The sequence below is a fragment of the Gallus gallus genome, chromosome 6 (genome assembly GCF_016699485.2).
Source record: "Gallus gallus isolate bGalGal1 chromosome 6, bGalGal1.mat.broiler.GRCg7b, whole genome shotgun sequence".
Classification (NCBI taxonomy): domain Eukaryota; kingdom Metazoa; phylum Chordata; class Aves; order Galliformes; family Phasianidae; genus Gallus; species Gallus gallus.
Window position 1 is genome coordinate 18338273 of NC_052537.1, and position 12191 is coordinate 18350463.

Below are 12191 nucleotides of genomic sequence, written 5' to 3' on the forward strand. Positions count from 1 at the left end.
GACTGCACCTCTCCTAAACCCCATTTAAGGGCTGACTGCCATAGGGGAAGAATCTTTTTCTGGAGATTGCTCCCTTTAGAGTTTTTCTGTGAGCCTAGGACACAGGTGAGCATTTTCATGTATTTTTTGTTATCACTTTCCTCTGTGATAATCTTTCTAGTTATACAACCTGTAAAATGCCAGCCTAACCACGTCACCCTGCTGATCGTGTATTTGTTGATTATACAGCTACAGAGAACATGATCAGTTTGGGGAATGCCAGTCCTGCATCCATAGATCTATCTTTGTCGGTCCATACGCACCTTTTAACTTGTGTTTTAAAAACTAATTTAGTGATCTGCGATTCAGCTTGTATATGGCATTATGGAGATCCTGGTATTATTTCACTCTCTTTTGTCACAATGAGCAGGGCTGTGATCGCAGTTTTTGTTCTGATAGGACTAATAAGCTCAGCCCAGCCTTCTTCCACATTCATTCTTACAATGGAAGTTTCCTAGATCATGTCTTAAAGCCATAATGCATTTCGTAGAAACAAATGAAATAAAACTGTCAGATATGTACCTATTTTGGACAGCATTTGGGAGTCTAAGCTTTGGGGAGAAAAGTTTTCCAGTGGAACACATTTTTCAGGACTATCAGGAAAACTACTTGGAGCATTACTTCTTCTTAAAATTGCAGTGTAAACTTTATTTTCACAGCCCTTCATTACAATTACAGAAGAGAGGACCCATTTGCCCAGCCATTGCATCAAGTCATTCCACACAATGGATGGTGATATGTACTGAGACAAGAATATTGTAGATAGTCATGTTCTGATGGAGTGAAGTGGTTCTGTGTTGCTTTATGGTTTCCTTCACAAACAAACTGAAAACACAGAGAGAGATGTGCTTGAAGTAGTCTCTATGAAAACCCTACAGAGCAAGCTTCTTTTCCTACTGTGCTGAGAGGATCCAGTGATGGGGACAGCAGCAGCAGTGGCAGCAGAAGAGTTCTCAGAGCCCACGCACCCTGGAACATCGGGAACCAGACAGGAACCTTAGCTGGTAACGTAAGTGCAAAAAGCCTCTATCATTCTCCCTAAGGAACTATCACTTTCCTTGTGCAGTCGCCCACTTGGATTCTGTTTAGAGCTGGCTGTGCTGATTATAAGAGTAGCATACAATGACTTTTCTTTAAAAGCATACCTTTTCTGTCCCTAAAGAATCTAGGAAATTATCTGAGTGTCTCAGTGTCATCAGGCTGGGCATTGACTATCATTCAAGAAGAGTTCTCATGAATTTGGGAGGTGGCAGCTGTCTTCACTTGTCTAACGTGGAATAAATGAGACCTCATAAGGTCGGGGTATATTTGCTGCCGAGGTGACTATTGGAGAAATGTCAATGTCCTTGTGATCTTCAACAGGCTTCAGAGAAAAGTTCTGCAGGATGGATGTTAAGAACAGGAATAGCTCCATCCGGGCCAGCCCTTCTCCTGCACAGATGCGTTTTCCTGCAAGGAAAGAATGAGGAAAAAAAGGAGGTGATGGTAGAGTACTTTTGCCGGTAACTGATTTGAATCCCTCTGCCGTGAAAGTTCGGACTTCTCTGAATGGGCAGGTAGCACCCAGAAGGATGCCTCTGGGGAAGTGAACAGAATTAAACTAAGGTCTCGGTGTTCAGAACAGTGTGAGAGTAGTGGGTGGGCTGATGCAATTCGAAGGCTTCAGTTTTTCCTGTTCTATTGCTCTTCTAAGGCTAGTTAGGAGAGAGGGGTGGCATGGCTACGAGTGCCACTTTGTGCATCTTTTCTTGTAGAATGCGTTGGAGGAGCTCTGGTACTTGGTAAGAAAATGAGGTAAATCGAACCATAGTACATGGGGTAGAGCTGCCCAGAAGTGACCAGCAGATCATCACTGTTCAGATCGTGATGACAGAGCCACTGAAGTCTCTGGAGAGCTTCTAGGAGAGGATAGTCTAGGATCTGATGTAGAAAGAGCTCTTTACCTGCAGAGAATGGCATGAAGTAATTGCTCTTTCTGAAGGTGCCGTTTGCATTCAGGAAGTGTCCTGGGTCAAATTTTTCTGGGTTTGGAAATTCCTTGCAGTCTTGCAGGATGGGAGACAGCAAAGGGAATATCATGGTGTCCTAAATTAGTGCAGAGAGAAGAAAGTTGAAGCGGAGACATGCCGAAGTGAAGCCCCACTGAGCAGTTCCCAGAGCTGAATACACGAGCAACCCCTTGGATTTAACTGCTATGTGGTTCCATTATGCACTACTGTCAGTCAGAATTAGCAGTATTAGAATGTCATGAGAAAAGCTGGTAGAACTGCAAAACTGGTGAGCGTTGCAGTCTTGGGGGACATCTAGAAGGCTTAGAGAAACAATTTTTTCTGAGACCAACAGCACTCATCCATATCTAGGAGATAACTAGCTGCTTTTTTCCATAGTTGCCATTCATTCAGTAATAATTATTTGTATTGCAAGTAAAAAGTTGAAAGACTGATTCACAAAAGGGAATAGAATTTGCATCTTGGTGTATAATAGCACCTCAGAAGGATCGTTTTGGTTCTCTGGAATGATTACGAGGAATGATCGAGAATAAGTTATCTTTTCAGATTTCTCAGATTCCATCAGTATCACACAGATGGGTGGGAAAGGATCATCACAAAACTTAGAGCTCTGAACACTTAACTCTGCACATGTGTTATGAAAAACCTGTTGATGTGTAAAACTGCTCAAATGAATCTATTAATTTCACTTATACTAGAGTAAAGTTAGAAGTGCTCTTTGCCTTTGCAAAGAAAAACATCTGGAAAGACATAGTTGCTAATAACTGATTCATGATCATAGACTGGGCTGCCCAGGGAGGTGGTGGGGTCACCAAACCTGGAGGTGTTCATGGAATGTTTAGATGTTGTGTTGAGGGACATGGTTCAGTGACAAATGTAGGTGATAGGTGGATGGTTGGACTGGATGACCTTGTAGGTCTTTTCCAACCTTCGTGATTCTGTGGTTCTATGATGCTATGATCATAGAATCATAGAATGGCTTGGGTTGGAAGGGACCCCAGGGATCGTCAGGTTCCAATCCCCATGCCACTGACAGGGCTGCCAACCTCCAGAAATAGTCCTTTTCTACTCCTGTAAACAGAGAAAAGAGCATGTTTTGTCTGACTAGGCCAAGTGTAGCCAGGTTAAAGCTAGCAGTTATTAAATAAAAAAAAAAGCCTTCCATAAGTATGGCAAAGATGTTCTGTAATGGATTTTAACAATAAGGTTGGTTAGACTATTTCATATGGCTTTCAACTAAATGGGAGCTTTGATTGCTTACATTTGGGGGAGGGGGGGTGGAAACTTGATCTCCCTCTTCATACAGAGAATGGAAAAGCTTTTTTTCAAATACAATGGGAGGGATGTAAGACTTACTATTAAATGTGGAGGTTGGTGGCCCTGCCTGGGGAGGGGGAGGTTTGGAGATTCATGATCCTTGAGGTCCCTTCCAACCTGGGCCATTCTGTGACTCTGTGAAGAATTTATAGACTCCCATCCCAAACCAAATTATTCTGTTTCTGTATTGCATTCCGGTGTGTTTGAAACTTAAGTAAAATGTGATTCATTTATCACATCATTGTTTTCAAGCTATTATCATATCTCCCAGTAACTGACCTTGGGGATAAAATAGTCTCTGAGCTTGGTGTCCTTGATCACAGCACGTGGTAGGTTAACTGGAAGGAAATCAATGAACCTTTGGATTTCGTGGATGACGGCATCCGTGTATGGCAACTGGCTCCTGTCTGCCATGCAGGGGCTTCGGTCTCGGCCAACCACACGGTCAATCTCCTTGTGCATTTTCTCTGTTAGGGAATAAGTGAATTGACTGGATGTTTCCCAAAACCTTTCCTGACCGTTGCAGCAAAGCTTGCTTTTCACCATCCCCCAAGAATATCTGAACATACTTGGTACTGATGGCTCTCTCCTGGAAGTAAAGCTAAGGCCGATGGACATCTCTGCTATTAGGGACTGTTGCCACCAGTGGTAGTGACACAAACTGTGCGCTTGGAACCCCTGGTTTATAATATGGCTTCAAGTAAACATTGCCTTTCCTCTTACCTTCAATCTCTGGGTGTTTCAGGAGAATCAGAAGTCCATATCTCAGTGTGGTGCTGGTTGTCCCCGTTCCCGCAAGGAACAAGTCAAGTGTGGTTCTGGTCAAGGACTCAACAGTGAAATAAGAGTTCTCTTTCTCCTGGAGGAAAATGTGGCAGAATTCTTTGAGTCCAAATGGTAAGAAGCTTTTCCCCAAAGGAGGTCTTGTGCCTATGTTGTATGTTTTTAGACACCCCGAGCTGTCTTTTGAAAAATACAGCCCTCCCCAGAACGTCAGGAATAAGAGTTCTTATACTGACATTTGGGATAGTATGGGTAGAGTATTGAATTACCTCAGTGAGGTTTATCTACAGCTTTCCTAGCTTTGGCTAGTGCTCACTCACTCTTACATTACCTGTTGCATTTTGTTAATGAAAGCATCAATAAAATCTCGAGGGCAGCTGGGATCGAAGGATTCCTGGTGTGCTCTTATGATTTCAGTAATGAAGTCATCAACGGTTTCAATGCTTTTTATTAGTGTTTTATGAGGGCCAGGCAAATAATCCAGGATGGTTGGGAAGAAATTGTAGAGCTGTGAAAATAAAAGGAAGGAAAAGCATATTTTGGTTAAAGTGCTTACTATAAATTGCTCCCCTAACTCTTACTATGAGAAGGTGTGAACTGTTTTGGAAATGTAGGTCTATATTATTCAATTGGATTTTAATGTCTTTTACATCATGGCTTCACTATACTCAAACAATGACATAATGTAAGCTGCTTTAGCAATTATATCCTTTCTTGGGCATGCAGCTGGAAGTACAGAAAGTTTTAAAGAAAAAAATAAGCACAATAGGAATTGGCTATGTAACCGACTTTGTGGCCTTCAAAATTCATTTTCATGTTTAAGGAAGTTCATACCAATGAAAAATTTATAACATGAATACATATTCATTTTAAAACCAGAATCATTAGTATGTTTATTAATGCAATGAAACTGCACAAACCTGTGTTTGTATTCTGTTCTGGTACCTTTCGTTTTCGTCCAGCATCTCAATTAAATCCAGAAATTTCTTGTCCTCGTAGTCAAACCGATCCCCAAATACAGTGGAACAGATTATGTTGGAAACAGCATGCGTTAAAAACACAGTAGGATTGAAAGGTTTCTCTGCAACATAAAATAAACAAAAAAAAGTAGCTTGGTTTCACTATTTCAGTCATCATCTCCTACCCTGATACCTATGTGAAAGTTTTGTATCCACTTGAGCCCCAGATTTTTCTAGTCCTTTAAGAAGATAGTGAGTGGCTTATCCAAATGGTTCTTCTCTACTTGTAATTAATTGATTTTCCTGTTTGAATTGTTTAAGTCCCTGTCCTGGATATGGAGGCTTGGCAGTGCAGTGTTATTGACAGGAGAAGAGCAAAGCAGGTGAGCACGTTTTCTCAGATTGGTTGTACCAGGGATATTTATGTGTGAATCCACTCTGAATTTTCTAGTGGCTCATGGAGGACAGTAGTACTTTGGCATCCTGTTGGATCCATCTGTTTTTTTCCCTCCTTGCAGAACATCACACATGAAGGCTGTCTATGGAAAGGAAGCTTAGTGTCCAGGGTATTACCAGTCTCGGGAGGTGCTTAAAAGAAATAGTAGTTTACATCCTACCAGAAATGCATGTGTAGTTTAAAATAGCAGAAACTGGAGCTGTATATTCAGGCTGGATGTTAGGAAATACTACTTCTCTGAAGGGGTGGTCAGGCACTGGAATGGGCTGCCCAGAGAGGTGGTGGAGTGACTGACCCTGGAGGTGTTCAAAGAACATTTGGATGTTGTGTTGAGGGACACGGTTTAGCGAGAACCATTGGTGATGGGTGGATGGTTGGACTGGATGATCCTGTGGGTCTTTTCCAACCTTGGCAATTCTATGTATGCTCACTTCCTGGGTCAAAGATTTGATGAAACAGTGGTGCACCCCTTGCTGTCTTTCTCCCTGCAGATGTGCAAGGTTTCCCAGTACATACATGTCAATATCCTACCGTGTGTGTTTCTGATCCTCTCCACCAGAAAACGAGCTTCCTCCTGGATTCGCTCCTCAATGCCCTTCTTCCCCATTCCAAAATCACGCAGGGTGGTGAGGGCAAATCGTCGCATTTGCCTCCAGCTCTCCCCATTGCTGGTCACAATGCCTGTCATAAGAAGGAAAAACAGATTCTGTGAGGAAGCAGATTTTCACGCTACTGCTAGTCCCCCAAATAGGCGTCTACCACAATTGGGATATGCCCCAAACCCTAACCTTCCTGCAGTTATGGAGGTGACAAATTGATCAATCTGATCAAGGCACCACCGTTTATTTCCAGAATAAGAGAAGTGACAATGGGCTGTCAATAGAAAGGGACCACTGGTGCTAAAGTCAACTTGACCACAAGCAGGTGGCTAAGACAAATTCCCAGATGTGCAGTGATGCACCTTCACACATTATAATCACATTGCGGGAAAAAAAAAAATAGTACCATGGGATATCCATCTGCCTGGATTAATGGTCTACTGGGAACTGTCATGGCGAATGAGCCCAGGGCCTAATCTTGAGTAGGACCCTTAACTAGCACAGCCTGTATTTGCTTGTCAGTGCTGTGTTCAGTTGATGGCTCCTGAGCTGTAGGAACTTTGCCAGTATTTTCAGAAATGGAAGAATAACAGTAAGATCTTAGGGGCACCTTTTGGGGACGAAACTGTAGAAAGAATATGAATGGTGCTGAAAATCGAAAGGAACTCACTGAAGGCAACCTAGGACCTTAAACAGTTCTCCAGGGCTTCAACCTACTGCTAGGCCCAAGTAATGGGTTGGGCTTTTAATGCTTTATTCCTAATTTTTATGTAGAAATGTAGTGTATTACCCTCCAGTCACTCCTCCACTGCCCTCACAGGTGGATTCCTGTTGCAATGACAGGATGAGTTCTGTATGGCAGTGTTACCTGGGACGCACCTGTGCTTTTGAAGACTTTCTCAAAAAGTGGCAGATTGCCTCTCCCACTGAAGGCTTCTCCGTTATCAATTAGGGCTTCTTTCACAACGTCGTAGCCATACAGCACCACCACCTTTTTGGGGCCTAAATGTATTGTGAAGATAGGACCGTACTTTTTGCTGAGCTGCAGGAAGGAAGAACACAAGGAACAACACATCTGGATGTTAATCATGGAAAAATAAATTTGCAGCTTCGTATGGAGGTTCTTTTTTTGTTTGTTTTTTTGTTTTTCCTCAGTAAGTATTTGCAGATTGTGCACCACAGTGACAGACAAAAGTTGTCTTCCCTTTTGCACCAATCCCTAGACCAGCGTAACTTCATCCTGGTGGGAGGCACGCCGTCACTCACACTGCAGAAGACTGGAGCATGCTTTGGTTCAGCAGAAGCTCACCTTAGTCAGTGTTAATGTTGTGTGAGATGAGAACTGGGAAACACACTGACTCAAGCACAATTAATCTACAAGGGCTAACTGTGCTAGGCACACACCTCTGAGCCCTCCACATGTACTATGGATTGAGGAACTATTTTGCTCTTATTACTTGGCAACGTGGGGCAGGTAAACAAAGGCTGAAAAGAAGAAAGAGAAGGAAGTTGTTGACAGTGACACTGGAAGATCTACTATTCCATGACCTAGCGACCAGTGCAGCTCTGTTACGTGTCTCACAATTGGGAAAACGCTATGTGGCCACCATGTTTCATACCACTGTTACAACGTGTGCATTTGCTGGGACTGTATGTGTGTCCAGAACTTCCCAACAGGCCTGCTTTCTCAGCGTGACGGGGATTTGCCCCCAGTGAGTCCTCAGGTGGTGAATAAGAGCTCTGCTCAGAGTGTCTGGAAACCAAGTAATTCCTCAACCCTTTCCCATCCATCTACCATCATTCCATCACAGTCCCCTCGGGAACAGGCTCCACAGCCAAACTTACTCCACCTATTCTCTCCCAGGCACTGCAACACAGGTGTTTTTTTTTTTTTTTTTTGACAGTTGCATGACAGTATCCAGGGAAGGGAACAGACAGCACCATTTACCTTCAAACTCCTTCGATTTGGCCCTTGTACTCACAACTTCCACTCCCAGGAGGTTATACCTACATGCCAGGGAGCAGAGGCAGCAAGAAAATAGAGCAAGGTCCTCCCTAAAACAGGGCTGGGCCCTTTTTCCAGAGCAATGAGGAGTTGGGCATAAAAGGGTCGTGGTGGATATGGTAAAAGCATCAGTACCTTGTCTAGAAATTTATTGCAAATGGCAGTACGGATGTAAGGCCAGTCCAGGTCTCAGCATCAGTTCTGTTACTGCAATAGCGTAATACATCAAAAGCAAATGCGTATCCAGAAGCATTTCTGTTCAAGTCTGACAGCTGGTCAAACAATATTGGCATTTTCTGGTGAATTAAGATGAGTGGAGACAACACAGGAAAGAAAGACACAGTCTTACCTCCTTAAAGCTTTCCATCAAGTCCCATGGGTTCAGCTGAAAAACATTTCCAATGATGGGGATTGGTGTGGGACCAGGAGGCTCCTTCCCTCTTCGCGATGTACTTCTCCATGCAGCAATGAGAAAGCATGAGATACAGACCAGCAAGAGGATTGTGGGCAATCCCAGGAACTCCATGGTGGGCAGAGGAAGAGATGTCAAGTGTCAGAAGAGTCTGAACTGGGACCTGCAAACCTGAGGTATTTATAAGCTGTAGAACAAAAGCACATGGATTAAATCAGCCAATATCAGCTCCCTGTTCCTGCTGAGGCAGCAGGTTACTTATTAATCTGCTCAAGATTAGAATGAACAATGAACAAACTAGGGATGAACTCAAGTTTGCTCTGTTTGCTCTGACTTTTTTACATGTACAGCTTGTGTGCCTTTGAGTAATCATTCATGTGGTACTAATAATGATCTAATGCTCCCAAATGATCTCACAATGCAGAAATACTAGAGCCTAGCTGCTGAGTGTATGCTTCAACTCTTCTCCTTATGTGTAGGATGACTCCTGCCAGCCCCTCCAACAGGTGCGCGCAGTGGAGGGAGCTGTGGACTGAAATAAGAGCATCATTGCAAGGTTTTCTTAGGTATTTCACCTCCACTCCTGGAATGGAATAATAACGTTGTTCTGAGGTCAAGCATGCAGATTTCCAGGGAAGAAACTGCATTTTTCCTGATCTCTTTTATTCAGTCCACAGTGTCCATAGCATTTGCCAGGAGATTTGAAAAGTTATCCACCAAGCACAGAGCCCTGTGGCAGCCTGTGGTCTCTTTCAGTGTGCGATGTTTGAATAAACTTTCTGAATATCCAGAGAAGATGTAAAGACCTGTGGAAGTTAATGGTATTCTGATCAGGGAGTGACAGAATGAAATAGCAATTACTTAAGAGAACAGAAAAGCATAGGTGATCTATTACACTTCTGAATGCTCTTCCTCACGTGTACGTAGTAAGTAAACTTGAAACTAGATCCAGTTTCTGAGATTCAAATTCTGAGACAAGAGTGTGTGTTTGATGTGCTTTAGTGAGGAAAAATACGTGCATTAGGAGTGTGCTGCTGCAGCTGCCCCTGCTCCAACTGCTCTTGGGGCAGCCCCTATGTAGGGACACACGAAAGCAAGAGACTGTAATAGAGACAAATCCGCAAGTTTGCCAGGACCTCTGGAAGGCATTCCTTTACTTTCTGGCAGATCAAGCATGTAGAAGAGGAAAATGGATATTAAATGGGTCACTATAACATGTAAGAAGCCCAAGAGTACCAAAAAACAAAAACAACCTGTTGTGGTTTAACCCATCAGGCAACTGAACGCCACACAGATGTTTGCTTCTTCCCCCGAGGTAGGATGAGGGAGGGAACTGGAAACAGAATAGGACTTGTGGGTTGAGATCAAAAGTATTTACTGAGACAGAAGATTACAATAGAAACAAAAGTGTAATGATAACAATATGTACAGGTGCAATGTAATTACTCTCCTCTTGCTGACCTATGTACGGCAATAATACAACTGCCTGCCAGTCGATAGCCATCAGCAACGCAAGGTCTCACTCAAAAATTCACAATGTCAGTGTTTGCCTTGCAAGACAAAGGCTTTGCCATCACCAGAGGTATTAAGATTCAACGATACATTCAGCATTCAACAATTTACAAAACATGCCTACTTGTAACATGCCACGCAGGCAGTACTCAAGATAAGACACAGACCTTGGCGTTATTTTTCGGGTGACTTCAGAAATGCCATTTGACCAGCCAGCACAAAAAGTTTGGTTAAATATTTGTGTCTGAACTCCGAGGACCCAAAACACAACTCAGTTGACTCAGGACCAGGCCACTGACATAACTGCTCTCCAGTCATTTAGGGCGTACGACAGATTGCTATGTATTGGCTCGGTCTCTGAAAGGGCAAGGAAGTTCAGGCCTTATCACCTGTTGTGTGATCTGTACGGTGACCTCAGCAGTAAAGCACTCTGTTGTTCCTGTTGCTGATCATCTTTGAATAGAGCTTAGCTTTAAATGATAGTCAGGATTAAATGAGAAGAGGCCCTTCCCCAAGCCAGGCAGCGAAAGTCAGGAATTGGGACAGTAAGTTGACAAGTGTGCATGCCTTGCAAACAGTGCATACCTTATGTTGTGGTTTTGTGTTTTTTTGTGGCCGGTATTCCACATCAGAACACGATGAAAAACAATGGGAGTTCTGGTTCCGTTTACCGTCTTTTATGGGCATTTCGAGTCTTCAGGTGGAAGGGGAGGGGCGGCATTCCCGGAGGACCTCGTGGGCAGAGGAGGAAAGGTGGAGATCCTGGCAGTAGAGCAGCTGCCCTCCCGCTCTCTCTCGCTCGGTTTGCTGCGGAGAAAAGCACGCGTTTCCCCGTGCTGTCTACTATAGTAAGCATACTTCGTCTACTGTCTCGTATTTCGGATGCTCCTGTCTCTCTCGTTTTGTTTGATTTGGTTAGATGAAGTGAATTACCGGTCGTCCTCTGATCGTTGCCGTTGTGTTCCTGTTGTTAGAACCACCTGCCAGCTCTCCGCCCTTCCCCCTATCCCGGAGCGCACCTTGCTGCGGGACCGGGGCCGGCCGGGTCGCACAGCAAGCTGCCGGTACCGCTTCCTTTCAGTTTATTCTTCTTCGCTCTTTTGTGTTTCCATTTTTGTTATTTTCCGGGGCCTGTTCCCCCCCCTGTCACGGACTTAGATCTAGAGATAACTCGGTGACACCTTACAAGAGAGGTGATGCTGGACATGTTCACAACCTGACAGTATAAAATCTCAGAAAGGCTCTGTTCAGCTGATCGAAACCGAGTGCATGACACCAATTGTGTCATACAGGAGGTTAAGCGACGAAGAGCAATATAAATGTACGTGCTTAATTAACGTGGGAGGTGGAGATGTTGGTGTCACATCCTGGAAACAAAGCAATGGATACCAGATCTGGTGAAAGCCATTTGCTGATAGTGGGTGCTTTTGGTCCTGATGTGCAGAGCCTTTATTAAGGTTATAATAACCTGGGCTTTGGGATGACAACGATGGGCAATTTAAGGAAGCTGTCTCACGCAAAGTTATTTGATAGGTCAGTCACAGAATAAGGTAGAAGCCTCCATCGTCTGTAATGCAGGCCCTGAGCTGTGCTGGAAGCCTTTGTTATTCTCAGGAATCTGAGTATGCGCTGCCATGGAGAAGTGAAGGCCGTATGGCAGTAGGGAACAGAGGTTCCTGCAATGATCAGGTTACGTTTGAAGAAATTAGATAAGTCAGATGCAGACTGTGTGGCTGGGTTTTGGCAAGTTTATCTTCAGCTACTTGGATACCCATTCTCAATGTTTACTACTTCAGGATGCTGTTACATTCCCTGCACTGAAACAAATCCAGATCCAGATCAATTCACGCCAGAGCATTTCTTGGATAGAAATGGTGGCTTTAAGGCAGTAAGTGAGTTGTTCCTGTCTTTTTCTGCGAGGAGTTAAATTGTGTTTCTTTCCGATCCCAGACTCTCATTTGCCTTTGCCATGCCTTGGATTGCCTGAGGAGCTGTGAAGTGTCTACAGCAGTGGCTGTGTAGTGCCTTTGCTTTCCTTAAAGCCTCTTTTGTTAGTAGCAGAGCCTACAGTTTTGCTTTTTGCTTCTGTCTCTTGTGTT

The 12191-nt window shown here is 43.8% G+C and overlaps 1 protein-coding gene and 1 long non-coding RNA gene across 2 annotated transcripts; one reads left to right on the top strand and one right to left on the bottom strand.

The window, feature by feature from the left end:
- Nucleotides 1-660: 660 nt before the first annotated feature.
- On the bottom strand, nucleotides 661-8733 carry CYP2C23b (cytochrome P450 family 2 subfamily C member 23b). Its single transcript, NM_001001757.2, has 9 exons — nucleotides 8518-8733; nucleotides 7043-7205; nucleotides 6096-6245; nucleotides 5069-5229; nucleotides 4480-4656; nucleotides 4089-4224; nucleotides 3645-3832; nucleotides 1983-2124; nucleotides 661-1488 (listed from the first exon to the last, which is right to left on the bottom strand). The coding sequence occupies exons 1-9, from the start codon at nucleotides 8692-8694 to the stop codon at nucleotides 1307-1309; spliced, it is 1476 nt and encodes a 491-aa protein (NP_001001757.2). The 5' UTR covers nucleotides 8695-8733; the 3' UTR covers nucleotides 661-1306.
- Nucleotides 4110-11752, top strand: LOC124418053. Its single transcript, XR_006939592.1, has 4 exons — nucleotides 4110-4262; nucleotides 5429-5490; nucleotides 6984-8756; nucleotides 9060-11752. It is a non-coding gene; the product is annotated as an uncharacterized LOC124418053 (long non-coding RNA).
- Nucleotides 11753-12191: the final 439 nt, after the last annotated feature.

Coding starts and splice junctions, on each gene's coding strand:
- CYP2C23b (NM_001001757.2), bottom strand. CDS start 8,694: ATGGAGTTCCTGGGATTGCCCACAATCCTCTTGCTGGTCTGTATCTCA. Junction 6,246..7,042: donor GAAAGTCTTCAAAAGCACAG/GTGCGTCCCAGG, acceptor TTCTTATGACAG/GCATTGTGACCAGCAATGGG. Junction 3,833..4,088: donor GAAACACCCAGAGATTGAAG/GTAAGAGGAAAG, acceptor ATTCCCTAACAG/AGAAAATGCACAAGGAGATT.